At 46.8% G+C, this 22,609-nt stretch overlaps 1 protein-coding gene across 4 annotated transcripts in view; it reads right to left on the reverse strand.

Annotated features, from left to right (window-relative positions):
• The window catches only part of CACNA2D2 (calcium voltage-gated channel auxiliary subunit alpha2delta 2), a 339,422-nt gene that overhangs the window by 44,887 nt on the left and 271,926 nt on the right, over positions 1-22,609 (reverse strand). For all 4 annotated transcript variants that reach the window (XM_073591600.1, XM_073591599.1, XM_073591598.1 and 1 more), the window contains exons 16-22: positions 21,622-21,696; positions 16,427-16,510; positions 16,123-16,197; positions 10,521-10,592; positions 10,165-10,236; positions 7,428-7,489; positions 2,721-2,797 (exon numbers count right to left, since the gene is read on the reverse strand). In XM_073591600.1, coding sequence (XP_073447701.1) covers positions 2,721-2,797; positions 7,428-7,489; positions 10,165-10,236; positions 10,521-10,592; positions 16,123-16,197; positions 16,427-16,510; positions 21,622-21,696 — 517 coding nt within the window. The remainder of the gene's footprint in view (positions 1-2,720; positions 2,798-7,427; positions 7,490-10,164; positions 10,237-10,520; positions 10,593-16,122; positions 16,198-16,426; positions 16,511-21,621; positions 21,697-22,609) is intronic.

Genomic DNA, 22,609 nt, shown 5'->3' on the forward strand with positions numbered 1-22,609 from the left:
GAAAAAAAGGGAAGGAAGGAAAGAGGAAAGAAGAAGAAGAAAAGAAAAAAAGAAAGGAAGGAAAAAACATAGAAGCAAAAAAAAAAAAGAAAGAAAGGAAAGAAGAAAGAAGCAAAGAAAGAAGGGAAGGAAGGAAATAAGAAAAAAATCAAAGAAACAAAAGAAGGAGGGAAGAAAAAAGTGAAGGCAGGTCTGTATAAAGGAAGAATGTGAAAAAGGCAGAACGAAGGAGAAAACAGTAAAAGATAGAAAAGAGGATGAAATGCAATTAGAGTATAAGATATGTATATAAAATATGAATGCCAAGCCAAAACTTCTTCTTTTTTTTTTCTTTTTTTTCTGTAGACTTTTATTAAAACCCCTCTCAGGTTTTGTTTTTTATTATTTGCTTTAACTTCCTGTACTGGAGACAGAACAGAAAGGGAAATTAAATCTCAGCTGCCACTAGAACATTTGCTCTGAAGATTTCCAGTGAGAACTGTGTAAGTCTGGTTCTTCCACCACCTTCTGTCTTGGTGTCAAAGTGATAAAACAAAAAGAGGGTGACTCTACCCAGTGGGGACACCGACAGCCATAGGAACCTGACAGGGGGTTTACATATACTTTAAAAATAGAAAAAGTGAAGTAAGCAAATAAATAAAGCAGTATAGGTGAATGATAAAAGAAAATAGAAAAAGATGAGAAGGAAAATAAATAATGTCTGACAGAGAAACAAAGACTGGAGGAGACAGGAAGAGGATAGAGAAGAGGAGGAGAACTGGGAGGAGAAATAGTGAGAGAGAGAATAATAGGAGAAGAGATAGAAAAGGAGAACTGAAAAACTGGGAATAGAAGTAGAAAGAAAGAAGAGGAGAAAGGAAGAGAGGAGAAGAGAGGAGAGACAGCAAGAGAGAAAGGAAGAAGAAAGAGGAAAGATACAGGAATAGAAATGAGGCATAAAGAGAGAAGAGGGAGGATGCAGGAAGAGAGAAAAGACAAGTGGGAAGAGGTTGGAAGAGAGAAGAGGATAGAGGTCGGAATAGGGAAGAGGCAGGAAGAAAGACGAAGCAGTTAGAGAGAAGAGGCAGGAAGAGAGAAGGGGCAAGAGGAGAGAAGAGACAAGAAGAGAGAAGAGGGAAGAGGCAAGAAGAGAGAAGAGGGAAGAGGCAGGAAGAGAGAAGAGGGAAGAGGCAGGAAGAGAGAAGAGGCAAGAATCAGGAAGAGAAACGAGGCAATAAAAGAGAAAAGGCAAGAGGAGAGAAGAAGGAAGAAGCAGGAAGAGAGAAGAGGGAAGAGGCAGGAAGAAAGACGAGGCAGGAAGACAGACGAGGCAAGAAGAGAGAAGGAGGGAAGAGGCAGGAAGAGAGAAGAGGCAGGTAGAGAGAAGAGAGAAGCAAAGAGTAGAGGGAAGAAGCAGGAAGAGCGACGAGGCAGGAAGAGAGACGAGGCAGGAGAGAGACGGGGAAAGAGGCAGGAAGAGAGAAGGGGCAGGAAGAGAGAAGGGGCAAGAGGAGAGAAGAAGCAGGAAGAGAGCCAAGGCAAGAAGAGAGAAGAGGGAAGAGGCAGAAATAGAGAAGAGGCAAGAAGAGGGAAGAAGTAAGAGGTAAGAAGAGAAAAGAGGGAAGAGACAGGAAGAGGGAAAAGGGAAGATCCCGGAAGAGAGAAAATGGAAGAGGCGGGAAGAGGGCAGAGGCGGGAAGAGGGCAAAGGCGGGAAGAGGGCAAAGGCGGGAAGAGGGCAGAGGCGGGAAGAGGGCAGAGGGAATAGGCAGGAAGAGAGAAAATGGAAGATGCAGGATAAGGGAAAAGACAGAAAGAAAGAGAGAGGCAGAAAGAAGGATGAGGCAGAGAGAGGGGAGAGGCAAGAAGAGAAAAAAAGGCAGGGAGAGGACAGAAGAAGGTAAAGGAGAGTCAGGAGGAGCTAGGAAGTAAGAAGAGAAAAGGGGCAGGAAGAGAAGAGAAGCAGGAAGAAAAAAGAGGCGGTCAGAGCAGACAGGCAGGATGGGGGGATAGAAAGGGAGAGACAAAAAGCAGGAGGAGGAAAGAGGCCAGGCAGGAATTGGGGAGCGGCAGGAAGAGAGGGAGAGAGTAGAGGCAGGAAGGAAGAAGAGAAGGAAGTGGGGGGAGGGAGGGAGATGGGAGAGGCAGGAAGGAAGAAGAGAAGGGAAGTGGGGGGAGGGAGATGGGAGAGGCAGGAAGGAAGAAGAGAAGGGAAGTGGGGGGAGGGAGGGAGATGGGAGAGGCAGGAAGGAAGAAGAGAAGGGAAGTGGGGGGAGGGAGGGAGATGGGAGAGGCAGGAAGGAAGAAAAGAAGGGAAGTGGGGGGAGGGAGGAGATGGGAGAGGCAGCGGGAGGGAAAAGGCAGAAAGAGGGGAGAGAAAGGGAGAGAGAGGAGGTGCAAGAGAGCAGAGTATATAAGTAGACAAAGTCTAGAGAGAGAGAGAGAGAGAGAGAGAGCGAGACAGGAAGAGACAGGAGCAGCATCTGATCCAGAGATTAATCTGAATGAATCAAACTGAAAGACACTCATCATGATTCCGATGAAAGGAGAAGTCTCATGCACACCTCCCAGGCAGTGAATGTCTGCCAGGCTCTGCATGCTGCGCCAACTTCTGCCCTCACCCCAGACATATCCCTCCCCACTAAACAATGACAAACCTGGGGATGGCAGGGGGGCAGGCATGAGCCAGGGGGACAGGAAAAGGAGGCTATTCAGGGGACACACAAGCAAAAGGGAACTTACACTGCACCTGGAGGATCTGATCACTGAGATTAGCACGCAGGTAATAGGAGCTGTACAGAGGTAAAACCAGACCCAGGCTGCCAGGAACACACCAGAGAGAGCCAGAAGAGAGCACAGGAGAGAAAGGGAAAGACCGGGGAGAGGGGGGGGGGGAGGAAGGAAGGAAGGAAGGAAGGAAGGAAGGAAGGAAGGAAGGAAGGAAGGAAGGAAGGAAGGAAGGACGGACGGACATGAGGAAGGGAAGTGAAGGAAAGAAAACACAGGGAGGGTTGGGTGGAAGAGTAAGGAAGGAAGGAAGAAATATGGAAAGGAAAGAAAAGGAAAAAAGGAATAAAAAAAGAAAAGTAGGAAAAAAGAAGGAAAGAAAGGGAAAGGAAATTAAAAGGAAAATAAAGGAAAGGAAAAGAAAAGAAAAACAAAGGGCAAAAGGGACCAAAATAAGAAAAAAGTAGAAAGAATATAAGGAGAATAAAAATGAAAGCAAAATAAAAGAAGGGCAAACGGGAAACAAATGAAAAGAAGAAAGAAGGAAAGGGAAGAAGAAGGGCAAAAGGAAGAAAAAAGAAGGAAGAAAGAAGCAAAGGGAAGAAGAAGGGCAAAAGGGAAGAAAAAAGAAGGAAGAAAGAAGGAAAGAAAGGCAATAAAGAAGGGGAAAAGAGAAGAAGAAAGAAAGGAGGACATGAAAAGAAAGGCAAAAAGGGAAGGAAGGAAGGGAGGAAGGAAGGGAGGAAGGAAGGAGGAAGGAAGGGAGGAAGGGAGGGAGGGAGGGAGGGAGGAAGGAAGGAAGGAAGGAAGGAAGGAAGGAAGGAAGGAAGGAAGGAAGGAAGGAAGGAAGGAAGGAAGGAAAGAAGAAAAAAGAAAGGAAAGAAGCAAGAGGAGGAAGGCAAGGAAAGGAAAGACAGGGAGGGTTGGGTTGAAGTGGGAGGAAGGAGGAAAGATAAAAGGAAAGGAAATGAAAAGGGGAATAAAAAATAAAAGAAGGAAGAAAAGGAAAAAAAAGGAAAGGAAAGGAAGGGAAAAATAAAACAAAGGAAAAGAAAGAAAAGAAAAAAGGGCAGAAGGGAACAAAAAAGAAAAGAAGAAGGAACGGAAAATAAAGGAAAGAAAAAGGGAAAAAAGAAGGGCAAAGGGGAAAAAAGAAAAGAAGGAAGAAAAAAAGGAAAGAAGGGGAATACAGAAGAAGAAAGAAAGGAGGAAAGCAAAAGAGAGGCAAAAAGTGAAGGAAGAAGAAAGAAAGAAAGAAGAAAGAAAGAAAGAAAGAAAGAAAGAAAGAAAGAAAGAAAGAAAGAAAGAAAGAAAGAAAGAAAGAAAGAAAGAAAAGAAAGAAAGAAAGAAAGAAAGAAAGGAAGAAAGAAAAGGAAGCAAGTGGAAGGAAAGAGAGAAGTAGTTATAATAAAGGAAGAGAGGAAGGAAGGAGAAAAGAAAAGAAATAGTGAAAAGGTGGAGCCAAGGAAGGAAGGAATAAAGAAGAAAAAGAAAGGAAGAAGAAAGACAGGAAGGCAGGAAGGGGGTGAGGAAGGAAAGAAGCAAGAAGAAGAAAGAAGGGAATTAAGGAAGAAGGAGAGAAGGTGGTGAGGAGGCAGGAAGGTAGGAAGGAAGGAAGGTGAGAGGTGAAGGAAGGAAGGTGAGAGGTGAAGGAAGGAAGGTGGGGGCGAAGGAAGGAAGGTGGGAGGCGAAGGAAGGAAGGTGGGGGTGAAGGAAGGAAGGTGAGAGGTGAAGTAAGGAAGGAAGGTGGGGGTGAAGGAAGGAAGGTGAGAGGTGAAGTAAGAAAGGAAGGTGGGGGTGAAGGAAGGAAGGAAGGTGGGGGTGAAGGAAGGAAGGTGAGAGGTGAAGGAAGGAAGGTGAGAGGTGAAGGAAGGAAGGTGAGAGGTGAAGGAAGGAAGGTGAGAGGTGAAGGAAGGAAGGAAGGTGGGGGTGAAGGAAGGAAGGTGATTGGTGAAGGAAGGAAGGTGAGAGGTGAAGGAAGGAAGGTGAGAGGTGAAGGAAGGAAGGAAGGTGGGGGTGAAGGAAGGAAGGTGGGGTGAAGGAAGGAAGGTGATTGGTGAAGGAAGGAAGGTGAGAGGTGAAGGAAGGAAGGTGAGAGGTGAAGGAAGGAAGGAAGGTGGGGGTGAAGGAAGGAAGGTGGGGGTGAAGGAAGGAAGGTGATTGGTGAAGGAAGGAAGGTGAGAGGTGAAGGAAGGAAGGTGAGAGGTGAAGGAAGGAAGGTGATTGGTGAAGGAAGGAAGGTGGGGGTGAAGGAAGGAAGGTGAGAGGTGAAGGAAGGAAGGAAGGAAGGTGGGGGTGAAGGAAGGAAGGAAGGTGAGAGGTGAAGGAAGGAAGGAAGGAAGGTGGGGGTGAAGGAAGGAAGGTGAGAGGTGAAGGAAGGAAGGTGAGAGATGAAGGAAGGTGAGAGGTGAAGGAAGGAAGGTGAGAGGTGAAGGAAGGTGAGAGGTGAAGGAAGGAAGGAAGGTGAGAGGTGAAGGAAGGAAGGAAGGAAGGTGGGGGTGAAGGAAGGAAGGTGAGAGGTGAAGGAAGGAAGGTGAGAGATGAAGGAAGGTGAGAGGTGAAGGAAGGAAGGTGAGAGGTGAAGGAAGGTGAGAGGTGAAGGAAGGAAGGAAGGTGAGAGGTGAAGGAAGGAAGGTGAGAGGTGAAGGAAGGAAGGAAGGTGGGGGTGAAGGAAGGAAGGAGAGAGGTGAAGGAAGGAAGGTGAGAGGTGAAGGAAGGACAAGGAAGTTTAGGTAGAAGAGTAAGAATGAGGAAGACAGAAGAGTGGAGATGAGGATGTGGGAGGGTCGGGGAAGATTGGTGATGTAAAGAAAGGATAAGAGGAGAAGGGAGAATTCCATTACTATCTGTTCACAGCTTAGCAGCCAATCACTGTACACATGCACAAACACAACTCACACTGCACCTCCCCCACATGTTTAAAGGGACACTGTTAGGATTGCACTTCACAACTGTCTTTTGTTTTTTATTCATTATCATTAAATATCCAATTGTAATTTTCTCCCTATTATTGATCTGGACTCAGCAGATGGGAGAATTCACCGATAACTATATATAAACACCAAGCAAAGGTAAAACTCATGGCAATGCAGACTCTGACACAAAGCAACATTAAGAATTTTTTTTTATGAATGAACAGCATTCGACCTGGAGAGAAAATAGCTCTTGGACACGCAGCAGTTCACGAATAACAAATAAGTATCAGTGTCTGAATGAATATTATAGTGTAACATTAAAATTACATGCATTGGATATAATTATCTACAGAGTCCAGAGCTACAGCCAAGTTTTTTTTTAAAAAAAGGCAGAAATGACCACTGCTGCTTACTTGGAAAAGGCAGCGTGAATCTAAAAATGATAAAATTATTTCTGCCTCGGTATTGAGTTTTGGACTGATTTACAACACTGACAGATTTAGATGAAAATTAATTTCAATTTTGATGGCAGGGTCCCTTTAAAGCATTGGGGGAGGGGGGGGGGGACAGGTGTACAATGGTCACACCTAAATATTATTAATCACAATTAAATGAAGACGTTAATGGTTGAGCTACACACAAGATTTTTCGCTGCTCGGTGACACAATTAAAATCTTTGGTCGCTCTCTTTGGAGTCTAATCATAAAACATTTGTTGGATGAACACACATTTGTTGAAGGACGAATGATTTTTCCTTCAAAAGATCCTCTACCAAATTAATTTTTATGGTCGTCAGCCCCGTCTAGTGGCCAAAATGTGGTATAGTTGTCTGTATTACCTCGATGAAAAAAAAAAAAGAGATACCGCATTTTGGCCACTAGATGGAGCTGACGATTATAGGAATTCATCTATTACAGAAAACATGGGGAAAATTCGTTCAGCCTGCACGAATGTGTCTGATGTTCGTCCAACGAGTGTTTTATATATATAGATCCCTTTGTGTCACATTAACTGTACACAAGAGATCAGCAGTCGTAGGGCGAAGTGACTGATCTCCTATGACTAGCCATACGCTCATGGACACAGACTGTCTGGTTTTGCACCCCATGCATTTGCAGGTTTACACAATCAGCAGTGTGAACCCGTCTGCAGCCACATAGAGCCATTCATTAATATGATTGGCTGTATGCAGTCGCTATGTCTCTTGGGTGCTAAAATACACCCGTAATTTGCGTTTCTTTGGCTATTTAGAAGACTGTTTGGTGATTTTTTTCCCCCCTTTTAATTTATTCAGCTTAAAGCAGATATAAACCCAATTAATAAAATCTCATATAAGCTTTAACATGTTCATTAAACTTGAAAAAATCACTTTCAATCTCTTTAAGGGGCCCATTTCCTTCTATACAGTGTGCTAATACACTTTGCGTTAAGACAGCCCTTTGAAACGAATGGGCTGCCAACGCCTCCCAATGTGCTAAAAAAAAAATCATACCGGATTACGTGTGGCCCTTTGCAGCTGTCAGGGGCCACAGCTGAGGCTCCACATTCCTCATAAGCTGACCACCGCTGGTCTACTGGTTCACCACTTAAAGCCAACACTTAAAGGCTGTTGGTGCAGTTACAACAATAGGCCAGCAGGTGGCAGTGAAATATAAGCGCTCGCAGGCAGCAGAGGATTCTGGGAGTGCAGCTGAATGCTGGCACGCATACAATACGCCTCGCCAAATTGGTTTGACCCTCTCTAAGCGTCATTCTCTACATTCCCAGAAATGTGAATTCTTTCAGGCGATACGTGCGTCTTTCTTACCTGTAATTTGTACTGTGAATTGGCGCGTATGTGTACGATCGGTCAGCTTCGTCAATGTATCTCTGGAAAAAGAAGATACGTGAAAATAGCATTGCCTTCTGGTCAGTGGAGAACACATACTGGCTCTGGGCATCGTGGCAGGCACCCGCTCTTGGGCATTGTGACGGGCATCGCTTACCCACATTGCAGTGCAATATTAAGACTGATTGCAAAGTGTGTGTGGGGGTTTCTGAAGACTCCCCCCCCCCTCCCCCTCATAGCGGACAGGCTGGAGCACTCTACAAATAATGCTCAGAGGTCCTGATGGCCCCCCTTTTATGATGCTCAACAAGGGCCACGGTTTTGGCCCCATTAACCTCCAGAAGGAGGGGTGGGCAGGAGGGGAGGCTGCCTTGGGCGCAGTGGTGAGGTGGGGGGCGCTGCTTGGAGAGTTCCTACCTGCAAGCTGACAGGAGTAGTGACAGCAGGGATGGGACTTTTTTTTCCGACACATATCGCTCATACATTTTGGAAAGGGGGGGGGGGGTGCCATTTGGAAAAAGGGAATAAAAAAAAAAAAGAAAGAAGAGCAAATGAAACACAAGAAAGAAGGAAAAAAGGGAATAAAAAATAAAGGAAGGAAAGGAAAGAGGAAGGGAAAGGAAAGGAAAAAAGAAAGGAAAGGAAATGGTGAAAAGGTGGTGAGGTGGAGCGGAGGAAGGAAGGAAGGAAGGAAGAAAGGAAAGAAGGAAGGAAGGAAGGAAGGAAGGAAGGAAGGAAGGAAGGAAGGAAGGAAGGAAGGAAGGAAGGAAGGAAGGAAGGAAGGAAAGAAAGAAAGAAAGAAAGAAAGAAAGAAAGAAAGAAAGAAAGAAAGAAAGAAGGAAATTAATAAAGAAGAAAAAAGAAAGGCAAGAAGAAAGACGGTCCTGATGGCCCCCTTTGTGATGCTCAACAAGGGCCACGGTTTTGGCTTCATCAACCGACAGGACAAGGGGGTGGGCAGGAGGGGAGGCTGCCTTGGGCGCAGTGGTATCACAGGAGGTGGGGGGTGCTGCATGGAGAGTTCCTACCTACAAGCTGACAGGAGTAGTGACAGCAGGGACGGGATTTTTTCTGGCACATATTGCTCATACATTTTGGAAGGGGGGAGGTGCCATTTGGAGAAAGGGAATAAAAAAGAAAAAAAAAAAAAGGAAGAAAGAAGAGGAAATGAAATCAAAAAAGAAGGGAAAAAGGGAATAAAAGAAAAAGGAAGGAAAGGAAAGAGAAAAAGAAAGGGAAAAGGGAATAAAAAAGAAAGGAAAGGTAATGGTGAAAAAGTGGTGAGGTGGAGCGGAGGAAGGAAGGAAGGAAGGAAGAAAGGAAAGAAGGAAGGAAGGAAGGAAGGAAGGAAGGAAGGAAGGAAGGAAGGAAGGAAAGAAAGAAAGAAAGAAAGAAAGAAAGAAAGAAAGAAAGAAAGAAAGAAAGAAGGAAATTAATAAAGAAGAAAAAAGAAAGGCAAGAAGAAAGACGGTCCTGATGGCCCCCTTTGTGATGCTCAACAAGGGCCACGGTTTTGGCTCCATCAACCGACAGGACAAGGGGTGGGCAGGAGGGGAGGCAGGAGGTGGGGGGGGGGGGGTGCTGCATGGAGAGTTCCCACCTACAAGCTGACAGGAGTAGTGACAGCAGGGACGGGATTTTTTCTGGCACATATTGCTCATACATTTTGGAAGGGGGGAGGTGCCATTTGGAAAAAGGGAATAAAAAAGAAAAAAAAAAAAAAGGAAGAAAGAAGAGGAAATGAAATCAAAAAAGAAGGGAAAAAGGGAATAAAAGAAAAAGGAAGGAAAGGAAAGAGAAAAAGAAAGGGAAAAGGGAATAAAAAAGAAAGGAAAGGTAATGGTGAAAAAGTGGTTAGGTGGAGCGGAGGAAAGAAGGAAGGAAGGAAGGAAGGAAGGAAGGAAGGAAGGAAGGAAGGAAGGAAGAAAGAAAGAAAGAGAAGGAAATTAATAAAGAAGAAAAAAGAAAGGCAGGAAGAAAGCTGGTCCTGACGGCCCCCTTTGTTATGCTGAGCAAGGGCCATGGTTTTGGCCCCATCCACCTCCAGGGCCCAAGCGGGGCTGGGACATGGGGTGGGCAGGGGGGACGACTGCCTTGGTGAGGTGGGGGGCACTGTGCAAAGAGTTCCTAACTAAAAGCTGACAGGAGTAGTGACAGCAGGAAGGGGATTTTTGCTGACACATATTGCTCATGTATTTTGGAAGGGGGGGAGGTGCCATTTGGAAAAAGGGAATAAAAAAGATGAAATAAAGGGATGGAAAGGAAAGGAAAAAAAGAAGAAAAGAGAATAAAAAAAAGAAAGGAAAGGAAAAAAGAAGAGAAAAAGGGAATGGAAAGAAAAGGAAATGGTGAAAAGGTGGAGAGGTGGAGCGAAGGAAGGAAGGGGAGAAGGAAGAAAGAAAGAAGGAAAGGAATAAATAAAAAAAGGAAGGAAGAAAAACAATCCTGATGGCCCCCTTTGTGATGCTCAACGCGGCCATGATTTTGGCCCCATTCACCTCCAGGGCCCAGGTGGGCCTGGGACAAGGGATGGGCAAGAGGGGAAGCTGACAGGAGTAGTGACAGCAGGAAGGGGATTTTTGCTGACACATATTGCCCATACATTTTGGAGGGGTTGCCGTTTGGCATCTTCAACCTGGGCGCTAGGTGACCTTGTCCTGTCATTGGGCCCAGGTGCTCCACAGACCTATCACCGCTCCAAAGAGCTCAGCTATACCTCATCCAAGGACTTCACCAGGGTCCGGATGACCTGATGTCCCTCCATCCCGTCAATCATCCTCCGTCGGATCTAATCAAAGAAAAAAAGATGAGAAATGGTCACCACAAGGAAAACAACCAACTATGAAGAGAGCTTAAAGCAAGGACAAGGTTTGGATTAACTTCACCTAGTCCACTAGGCACCAGGAACCAAGTAGTCCCCGTGGTTGGGATTCAAGCTGATGACCCCGGTGCTCCCGGTGCGAAGTGCTAACAACTTAGCCACTTGTGCTGCCCACATTTGTGGTGGTCTCTCCTGGTCTGCAGGCATGTTGTCAAATTAAAAAAGAGGAGAATAAACGAGCATGGACCTACCTCCTCCTTATTCTCATCCTCCAACTCAGCGTCCAGGAAGTCCAGAGTCACCGGCTCCTGGAAGTTGATGACCTGCAATTATCAGAGGAAAGCATCTAAAGTTAAAGTGTACAAAGGAGACGTCTTCCAGAAACCATTCCGTTCCAAACACTCAATCACATACATGACAATGGTTTTGGATTTGCTGGGAGTCCCACATCTGGGCCTTCCACCCCACTTCCGCCCCACTTCCGCCCCACTTCTGCCCCACTTCCGCCCCACTGACGCTGTGTGCCGAGTCATGTCCTCATATCACAGCACCAACCTTATTTTAGTCACTGCACATGAGCACTGAATGCGCTACAAACGTTTAAACCACATCCTAAAAGTACACAAGATGTATGTAGCACATCGAGTCCTTCTGCCCCTCTGACACCCCCCCCCCCCCCCCACAATTTCCATCAATTTGTAGCTCTGAAAATGAAGCCGGGAGCAGCCATGTACATACAGCAGATCCAGCAGATGCCAGAAAAAGGTTTATCAACACAGTTGACATGAAATAGAGAGATACATTGTTTATAAACATTGCTCAGATGGGATATAGAGAGATAAAAAGTAACATTGTTTATAAATTTAATCAGGCTGAAGACAGGGAGATACAAAGTATATTTGTTTATAAACATTGAACAAACCGAAGCTAGAGCGATACAAAGTACCATTGTTTATAAACATTGTTCAGACGGGAGATAGAGAGATACAAGGTAACATTGTTTATAAACATTGTTCAGACGGGAGATAGAGAGATACAAAGTAACATTGTTTAGATGGGAGATAGAGAGATACAAGGTAACATTGTTTATAAACATTGTTCAGATGGGATATAGAGAGATAAAAAGTAACATTGTTTATAACCATTGATCTGATAGGAGATAGAGAGATACAAAGTAACATTGTTTATAAACATTGAACAAACGGAAGCTAGAGCGATACAAAGTAACATTGTTTATAAACATTGCTCAGACATGAGATAGAGAGACACAAAGTACCATTGTTTATAAACATTGTTCAGACGGGAGATAGAGAGATACAAAGTAACATTGTTTAGATGGGAGATAGAGAGATACAAGGTAACATTGTTTATAAACATTGTTCAGATGGGATATAGAGAGATAAAAAGTAACATTGTTTATAACCATTGATCTGATAGGAGATAGAGAGATACAAAGTAACATTGTTTATAAACATTGAACAAAAGGAAGGTAGAGAGATACAAAGTAACATTGTTTAGATGGGAGATAGAGAGATACAAGGTAACATTGTTTATAAACATTGTTCAGATGGGAGATAGAAAGATAAACTAACATTGTTTATAAACATTGTTCAGGTGGGAGAGAAATACAAAGTAACATGGTTTATAAACATTGTTCAGACGGGAGATAGAGATACAAAGTAACATTGTTTATAAACATTGTTCAGACGGGAGATAGAGAGAGATACAAAGTAACATTGTTTATAAACATTGTTCAGACGGGAGATAGAGCAGGGGCGGATCCAGGGGGGGGGCAACGGGGCAATTGCCCCCTCCGAGAAATGCGGGTGAGTGAGCCGGCGGGCGGCTCCGTAATTGAGAGAGCCGCCGGGCGGCTCGGCGGCTCCATAGGTGAAAGAGCCGCCGGGCGGCTCCGTAGAGACAGACAGCGGCAATGGCGTTGTTAGGTGGGTGCGGGGGTGTGCGGTCCGCACCCGGGTGACACCCGCCAGAGGGGTGACACCCGTAGGCAGCGGCACGCACCGCTAACACCGCCCGCTGACCTGATCTGCTTCTCAGGTCTTGCGCTGTGTGTGTGCCTCAGCGCAGTGGACTGAAGCCGCCTCCCCCTCCTCTCTGTTTACATTCACACAGGAGGAGGAGGAGCCCGAGGGACACACACGGCTGTGTGTATCTTCCGGTCCGCGCTGTTCTGAGGTCTGTATTAATGGGGGCTCTGCACTGAGGGGGATTCAGTACCAATGGGGGGCTCTGCACTGAGGGGGATTCTGTACCAATGGGGGGCTCTGCACTGAGGGGGATTCTGTACCAATGGGGGCTCTGCACTGAGGGGGATTCTGTACCAATGGGGGGCTCTGCACTGAGGGGGATTCAGTACCAATGGGGGGCTCTGCACTGAGGGGGATTCTGTACCAATGGGGGGCTCTGCACTGAGGGGGATTCTGTACCAATGGGGGGCTCTGCACTGAGGGGGATTCTGTACCAATGGGGGCTCTGCACTGAGGGGGATTCTGTACCAATGGGGGGCTCTGCACTGAGGGGGATTCTGTACCAATGGGGGGCTCTGCACTGAGGGGGATTCTATACTAATGGGGGGCTCTGCACTGAGGGGGATTCTGTACCAATTAGGGGCTCTGCACTGAGGAGGATTCTGTACCAATGGGGGCTCTGCACTGAGGGGGATTCTGTACCAATGGGGGGCTCTGCACTGAGGGGGATTCTGTACCAATTAGGGGCTCTGCACTGAGGGGGATTCTGTACCAATGGGGGGCTCTGCACTGAGGGGGATTCTGTACCAATGGGGGGCTCTGCACTGAGGGGGATTCTGTACCAATGGGGGGCTCTGCACTGAGGGGGATTCTGTACCAATGGGGGCTCTGCACTGAGGGGGATTCTGTACCAATGGGGGGCTCTGCACTGAGGGGGATTCTGTACCAATGGGGGGCTCTGCACTGAGGGGGATTCTATACTAATGGGGGGCTCTGCACTGAGGGGGATTCTGTACCAATTAGGGGCTCTGCACTGAGGGGGATTCTGTACCAATTAGGGGCTCTGCACTGAGGGGGATTCTGTACCAATGGGGGGCTCTGCACTGAGGGGGATTCTGTACCAATGGGGGGCTCTGCACTGAGGGGGATTCTGTACCAATGGGGGGCTCTGCACTGAGGGGGATTCTGTACCAATGGGGGCTCTGCACTGAGGGGGATTCTGTACCAATGGGGGGCTCTGCACTGAGGGGGATTCTGTACCAATGGGGGGCTCTGCACTGAGGGGGATTCTATACTAATGGGGGGCTCTGCACTGAGGAGGATTCTGTACCAATGGGGGGCTCTGCACTGAGGGGGATTCTGTACCAATGGGGGGCTCTGCACTGAGGGGGATTCTGTACCAATGGGGGGCTCTGCACTGAGGGGGATTCTATACTAATGGGGGGCTCTGCACTGAGGGGGATTCTGTACCAATGGGGGGCTCTGCACTGAGGGGGATTCTATACTAATGGGGGGCTCTGCACTGAGGAGGATTCTGTACCAATGGGGGCTCTGCACTGAGGGGGATTCTGTACCAATGGGGGGCTCTGCACTGAGGGGGATTCTGTACCAATGGGGGGCTCTGCACTGAGGGGGATTCAGTACCAATTAGGGGCTCTGCACTGAGGGGGATTCTGTACCAATGGGGGGCTCTGCACTGAGGGGGATTCAGTACCAATTAGGGGCTCTGCACTGAGGGGGATTCTATACCAATGGGGGGCTCTGCACTGAAGGGGATTCTGTACCAATGGGGGGCTCTGCACTGAGGGGGATTCTGTACCAATGGGGGGCTCTGCACTGAGGGGGATTCTGTACCAATGGGGGCTTTGCACTGAGGGGGATTCTGTACCAATGGGGGCTCTGCACTGAGGGGGATTCTGTACCAATGGGGGGCTCTGCACTGAGGGGGATTCTGTACCAATGGGGGCTCTGCACTGAGGGGGATTCTGTACCAATGGGGGGCTCTGCACTGAGGGGGATTCTGTACCAATGGGGGGCTCTTCACTGAGGGGGATTCTATACTAATGGGGGGCTCTGCACTGAGGGGGATTCTGTACCAATTAGGGGCTCTGCACTGAGGAGGATTCTGTACCAATGGGGGCTCTGCACTGAGGGGGATTCTGTACCAATGGGGGGCTCTGCACTGAGGGGGATTCTGTACCAATGGGGGCTCTGCACTGAGGGGGATTCTATACCAATGGGGGGCTCTGCACTGAGGGGGATTCTGTACCAATGGGGGGCTCTGCACTGAGGGGGATTCTGTACCAATGGGGGGCTCTGCACTGAGGGGGATTCTGTACCAATGGGGGGCTCTGCACTGAGGGGGATTCTGTACCAATGGGGGGCTCTGCACTGAGGGAGATTCTGTACCAATGGGGGCTCTGCACTGAGGGGGATTCTGTACCAATGGGGGGCTCTGCACTGAGGGGGATTCTGTACCAATGGGGGGCTCTGCACTGAGGGGGATTCTGTACCAATGGGGGGCTCTGCACTGAGGGGGATTCTATACTAATGGGGGGCTCTGCACTGAGGGGGGATTCTATACTAATAGGGGCCCTGCACTGAGGGGGATTCTATATTAATGGGGGTTCTGCACTGAGGGGGATTCTATACTAATGGGGGCTCTGCACTGAGGGGGATCTATACTAATGGGGGCTCTGCACTGAGGGGGGATTCTATACTAATGGGGGCTCTGCACTGAGGGGGGATTCTATACTAATGGGGGCTCTGCACTGAGGGGGGATTCTATACTAATGGGGATTACAACATCTCTCTGCTGCCTGTCTCTGGGACACACGAGACCACCTTAGCAGGTGGCAAGTGACAATCTTCATCTGGTGACAGGCGACGTGGCAAGAGACAATCCGCAACATGTGGCAGGCGACGTGGCAAGTGACACACTCGGGGCTCCCACTGATTCTGCATTATGGTGAGTTAAACTATTTAATTTTTTATAACAATGTAATAATAGTAATAATGCGCTTCAATCATCCTGACACCATAACAACCATGGTGCCGTGATGATTGAAGCGCCAACACCAGCCATTTCCCCGATAGATGTACCCCAAAAAAATATATTTTCTGGCAGTGCCCCTCCCGAGACTAGACTCTGGATCCGCCCCTGAGATAGAGAGAGATACAAAGTAACATTGTTTATAAACATTGTTCAGACGGGAGATAGAGAGAGATACAAAGCAACATTGTTTATAAACATTGTTCAGATGGGAGATAGGGAGATACAAAGTAACATTGTTTATAAAGATTAATCAGATGGGGACTGAAAGTAACATTGTAAATTTGTATTGATTTTGTTTCACTCCTCTGCAAATCCTGGGGATAAGCTTCCATCTGCTTTGAATGTCAGTAAAAAAACCCTGACTAGTACGTGAAGCGGTGACAGCGCGCCATTGGACGGCTTTATTTAAAAGGTATTTTTTTTTTCCTACAAAGTTAGTTTGTAAAAATATTTGTTTATTAAATAGGCAGCTTCTGCTTCCTTCCAGTGACTGTGCTTTGCCACTCCTCACCCTCAGTGCAGGTCTACCAATCTTTATGTAACTGATCGTATCTCAGCACCGATGGCGATCACCCTCCCTGACGTACAGTCAGCCACTAAAGGAGATTCTATAGCTTGTGTATACGAACTAGAAATATGGAACAGCAAAACACGGAAGATGCAAAAGTCACCCCAGAAATGGCTTTCAGGCACGTTACAATAATTGATGAAAAAAGTGAAAAACTACACAACAGGTTCTCTTAAAGAAAAAGCCCATTTCACAGGCAATGTCCCCCTAACGTCCAGCCAATCAGAGACGAGGAGACTTACTTGTGGCTTCAGGTTTGGATGGAGCAGAACATATCCATTCAGATCGATGGCAAACATGTATCCATTGGCACCCAACTGAAGGAGAGAAACAATGTTATGTATGAAAGTTTGTTCCTGGAGAGAACTTTTCTATATATATAATAAATATACATATAAAAGATATATAAATTACCATTTCATATAAATGCCATGCACACCCCTCCCCCTCCCCCCACTGCGGCCAGTCATTCACCAACACTGAATCTTCTCCTCCCCCAATCCAATCATCAGATCCCGGAATGCGGCGTCCTTTGGCTGAACTTACGCTGTATCGCGGCATCAGCTTCTGGATATCTTCCAGCGCCACATCAATGCCCATCACACCCAGAATGAGCTGGTTCTGCCGACTCTGCAGGTGGACGACAAGAACAATCAACAGCTAAACAGGCGTCCGGATAATCCAGGAGAAGAAGGTGTATCTAAAGCTTTTATTGTTAGTTACGTTAGAGCCTCTGTTGGGTTATACTGCCATCTGCGTTCCTAGTATTAAATCCTCCCTCCGCCTCCCCTCCAGTCTTACACAGTTGTATTGGCTCCTCTCCTGTACTCAAACAGCTTCCTCTGATTTCACTGCATACTGTGAGCTTCTCGCCATGTGCATTAGAAGCTTCAGCAAGTCAGATAGAGTCCCGCCCCCATTTCCTGGCTGGAGGACATCCCTATCCCTGGACCCACCCCTTTCATTTCCTGGCTGGAGGACGTCTCTATCCCTGGACCCACCCCCTTTCATTTCCTGGCTGGAGGACGTCCCTATCCCTGGACCCACCCCCTTTCATTTCCTGGCTGGAGGATGTCCTTATCCCTGGACCCGCCCCCTTTCATTTCCTGGCTGGAGGACGTCCTTATCCCTGGACCCGCCCCCTTTCATTTCCTGGCTGGAGGACGTCCTTATCCCTGGACCCGCCCCCTTTCATTTCCTGGCTGGAGGATGTCCCTATCCCTGGACCCGCCCCCTTTCATTTCCTGGCTGGAGGACGTCCCTATCCCTGGACCCGCCCTTTTCATTTCCTGGCTGGAGGACATCCCTATCCCTGGACCCACCCCCTTTCATTTCCTGGCTGGAGGATGTCCTTATCCCTGGACCCGCCCACTTTCATTTCCTGGCTGGAGGACGTCCTTATCCCTGGACCCGCCCACTTTCATTTCCTGGCTGGAGGACGTCCCTATCCCTGGACCCGCCCACTTTCATTTACTGGCTGGAGGACGTCCCTATCCCTGGACCCGCCCTTTTCATTTCCTGGCTGGAGGACGTCCACCAAGATCCAGCGCTCTCCCCAGTCGGACTACTCCTGGCCCCACCCCTTTCATTCATTGGATTTCAGTTCTTGCAATCATGGAGGCTCAGCATCACGTGTGGGTGGAACTTTATGCAAATACAGCCTGCCTAGGAACACCCACTCCTCCAGACTGACACCCACCTATCAGGGCATTTTGATATAAGCATAACTCCTCCCACTGCTTGCATCGGGGATGAGGGCTCCGGAGAGGAGTACTATGGCGGGGGGGGGGCTGTAAAGTTTTTAGGAAGCTGTGTACAGGCCCCTCCCACCAGCCATAATCTGCCTGCATGGCATAGAGAACAGAGAATGAGTGATGGCATCACTGGGTCCAAAATAGGGTATGTAATGAAAAACGGAAAGGTTTTTATTAACAAAATCATTAGCATGTTGTTTGGGGGGGGGGGGGGGCAGGAAAGGCAAAATATAAGCAGATTAAACTTCAGCCATGATTTCTCTGCATTACATAGAGAAGCACAGAGACCCAATGATGTCTTATAAAGTATGTATTGAAAACGGTTGATGATGGGTGGGGGGGGATGGGAGGCAAATTAAAAGCAGATTAAACTTCAGCTTTTAAAGTTTTCATTACCATAAAATTCATGAACATATAGAGAGGTTTAAAGGAATGGGGACTGAATGAATGAATAAGAATAAGCTTGCAATAGGCTTTAAAGAGATCCCGAGGGTTACAGAAGAGCATTTCATCTACCCTGTTCCCTTATCCTCAATATTTCACATTTTATCACAGAAAGAAAAAAAGGAATATATATAGATATCTAGATAGATAAAAAAACAACCTTTTGCCTATAGATAATGGAATTTAGAAACACAAAATTGTTACATCAGATCAAGTTACAAAAAGAACATTTCGGGGGTCACACAGGACTTTATCAGGGTCTATGTTACAAGAAGAGCAATTTGAGGGTCACATGGGACTTTATCAAGGTCTATGTTACAAAAAGAAAGTTTCAGACTTTCAGACAGGACTTCATCAGGGCCTAGGTCACATTTCCTTGATGAAGGAATCCCGGATGAGCCCCCAATTGTTGCACTTTACTTAAAAAAAAAAAAAAGACCTATTATACAAAGATCCAGGTATGTTGAAGATAAATTCTGTACCTGTCTTGAGGTAGACAACTGTTTTCAGCTAGTGCTGGGAAGAGTCTTAAGAAGAAAATGGGGGATATACTACAGAGGCTGGCCTTCAGCCTTCCCTACAGTCTCCTCTCCTGTACTGAAATTGCTTATTTTGATTTAACTGCATGCTATGAGCTTTCCTTCCCAGCCTGACTGAACAAACTTCTGCCTTTAGATACACTTGGAATTTAGAAACACAAAATTGTTACATTAGATCAAGTTACAAAAAGAACATTTCGGGGGTCACACAGGAATTGTCAGGATCTGTTACAAGAAGAGCATTTTGGGGGTCACCTGGGACTTTATCAAGGTCTATGTTACAAAAAAAAGTTTCAAGGGTCACACAGGACTTCATCAGGGTCTAGGTCACATTTCCTTGATGAAGGAATCCCGGATGAGCCCCCAATTGTTGCACTTTACGTGACTTGCACTTTGCTTAAAAAAAAAGACCTTTTATACAAAGATCGAGGTATGTTGGAGATAAATTCTGTACCTGTCTTGAGGTAGACAACTGTTTTCATCTGGCGCTGGGATGAGTCTTAAGAAGAAAATGGGGGATATACTACAGAGGCTGGCCTTCAGCAATCCCTCCGGTCTCCTCTCCTGTACTGAAATTGCTTATTTTGATTTAACTGTATGCTATGAGCTTTCCTTCCCAGCCTGACTGAACAAACTTCTGCCCTTAGATACACTTGGAATTTAGAAACACAAAATTGTTACATCAGATCTAGAAATGTAACAAATTTATATAAAATGTTCAGATCTCAAAGTCACAAATTGTTGAGGCTGACAGGCTGTATATCCTAATTCACATGTATGAAAGTGAAGCAATTTGCACTTACAAATGTGTTGCTGCTGCGCTTTGGAGGCGCTGATTCTCGCCGTGATAAATGATTTCATGTTTTATACAATAAGGAGAGAACAATGAAGAATAACTCTCTCTGTGAGGCGCCATCTATACCTGAGAGACCCTTAGATGTGCGTCATCAGAGAAAAAAAAAAAAAAAGCACAGACCGGAATATATATATATTTTTTTTTACCGCACTCTGATGCATCGCAGCGATCTGACATCTGCACTTCCTGCATCTTCCTGCAGCAAAAGCTGCATCACATTTCAGTACTAGTTCTTCTCCAAGGAAACATCAAACGCCCTCGCTAATCAGACTCGGGGGGGATTTACAAGGAAGCGCGTCGTATATTTTACCACAAATCCAACCGTGACGTACTTGGGGCCTGCAATATCGTGCTTTGATTTCTCACCACCTCCTGGACAAAGTCAGAAAATGTTGATGGCACGCCATACTGGGTCTGGACCTCCTCCATGGGGGACTGCGGCAACCACAGAACGGCGGAGAATGAGATACAGAATATGTCCCCAGCATATAAAATACTTTAGTACAGCGCAAGTCGCGAAAAAGGACAGCATTTCGGGGGTCGCACGGGACTTCATCAGGGTCTAAGTCACATTTCCTTTAGGAAGGAGTCCCGGATGAGCCCCCAACTATTGCACATTCCCTTTAGGAAGGAGCCCCGGATGAGCCGCCAACTATTGCACATTCCCTTTAGGAAGGAGTCCCGGATGAGCCCCCAACTATTGCACTTTTCCTTTAGGAAGGAGTCCCGGATGAGCCCCCAACTATTGCACATTCCCTTTAGGAAGGAGTCCCGGATGAGCCCCCAACTATTGCACATTCCCTTTAGGAAGGAGTCCCAGAAGAGCCGCCAACTATAGCACATTTCCTTTAGGAAGGACTCCCGGATGAGCCCCCAACTATTGCACATTCCCTTTAGGAAGGAGTCCCGGATGAGCCCCCAACTATTGCACATTCCCTTTAGGAAGGAGTCCCAGAAGAGCCGCCAACTATAGCACATTTCCTTTAGGAAGGACTCCCGGATGAGCCCCCAACTATTGCACATTCCCTTTAGGAAGGAGTCCCGGATGAGCCTCCAACTATTGCACATTCCCTTTAGGAAGGAGTCCCGGATGAGCCCCCAACTATTGCACATTTCCTTTAGGAAGGACTCCCAGATGAGCCCCCAACTATTGCACATTTCCTTTAGGAAGGACTCCCAGATGAGCCCCCAACTATTGCACTTTTCCTTTAGGAAGGAGTCCCAGATGAGCCCCCAACTATTGCACATTCCCTTTAGGAAGGAGTCCCGGATGAGCCCCCAACTATTGCACTTTTCCTTTAGGAAGGAGTCCCGGATGAGCCCCCAACTATTGCACTTTCTGTGGCTTGCACTTTGCTTCAAAGAAGACGTATTATTCAAAATATCAAGGTGTGCTGTTGACAAATTCTGTACCTGACCTGGACAAAGGACTATTTTCAGCTAGTCCTGGGCTGAATCTTGTGAAGTAAATGAGTTAATATTTACTACAGAGGCTGACCTCCGGCCTCCCCTTCAGTCTTGCACAGTTGTACCGGCTCCTCTCCTAGACTGAAATGGCTTCCTCTGATTTCAGTGCACACTGTGAGCTTCTCACAGTGTGCATTAGAAGCTGCAGCAAGACAGATATAGCCCCGCCTCATCTCCTGGCTGGAAGATGTCAAGCACCATCTAGCTCTTAACTTCCCATCCTCACGGTCCCTGGCCTACCCCTTTCATTTAGTGGATTTCAGTTCTTTTAATAATGGCAGCTCAGCATCACATGTGGAGGTTACCTATGCCAGTACAGCCCGCCTAGGAATGCCCACTCCGCCAGGCTGACGCCCACCCATCAAAGCATTTGGATATTTTGATATTCATTTTGATAACTCCTCCCAGGGGCTCTTGTGAAGGGTGCTGTGATGTTTTCAAGAAGCCATGTACAGCACCCTGCTGACACCTCCCACAAGCCATGATCTGCCTGCATTACATAGAGAAGCACAGACACCCAAAGATGACATTACTGGGTCTAAAATAAGGTACGTAATCAAAAATGAATGCATTGCATAGAGAAGCACAGAGACCCAGTGATGATGTAAGAGTAAGCGCAGATGCGTTTATCATCTTGTTGAAGTGAATCAAAGATGAAATGACTGGCACACGATATCTTACCTTTCCTGGATTCCCAGAGTCATCTGTCGTCAGATTAAACACTGGAAGCGTTCCCGTCACCACCAAGCCCAGCCCCTGTAGGGAAATAAAAGCCGGATTCCTTCAGAAGGTTCATGAGCAAAATAAAATATAATGTAAATATATATAGTTAAATCACAATTTCATCTAGCTACTGTAGGCACTCCTTTAAGAATCATGAAATGCATTTTACATACAGCTATCGGAAGTACCTGAATCTGTTTTCCTATCAGCCTCCTGGTCATCAGCGGCACAGAGACTGGGAGGGGACAGCACTGGGAGCCAATCAGGGCCTGCTGTATGCATGGGGAGCTTGCTAACTTGTTTGCACCCTTTTTGCCCCCCTGTATGCGAGCTGACCAGTCACCAAACTCGCATTACATTATTCTGGCCATAGACAAAGCTAGATGGGTGGAAAAGAAGAAAGGTAACAGCGCCCTCTGCAGGGACAACTCAATCCATACGCCAGGTCCACTCACAGGTGGCGAGGCTCGATGTGTCCCAACATACTCCAATGCAACAGTAATAAGGAGAGGCGGCAAAACTGTAATCCTTGAAGTGTCGTTTATGGGTACAACAGAGTGACAATAAAACAATAAAGCTGACACGTTTCGCCAATAGCCTAGCCTTGTAGCGACTAAGGCTATTGCCAAAATGCGCCAGCTTTCTTGTTTTATTGTCACTCTGTTGTACCAATAAACGACACTTCAAGGATTACAGTTTTGCCGGCCTCTACTTATTACTAAAGCTAGATGGGTGCAGAGCCAATGCTGGGCTTTCCCATTAGAAAGCCCGCCATTCTCCCCAAGCTCTATATAGCATAATTATTTCTCAGTTTTCATGTAGCAAAACCCAGGAATTTTGCTGTATGGAGATGCATGTTAAGCAGAGATCCCACTATTTCCTTGGGGGGGGGGTTTACATGATGTATGTACTCCCGTTGTAATTCAGTTCCTTCGCTTGCTGTCTG

Source organism: Aquarana catesbeiana, linkage group LG07 (assembly GCF_042186555.1).
Source record: "Aquarana catesbeiana isolate 2022-GZ linkage group LG07, ASM4218655v1, whole genome shotgun sequence".
Lineage (NCBI taxonomy): Eukaryota > Metazoa > Chordata > Amphibia > Anura > Ranidae > Aquarana > Aquarana catesbeiana.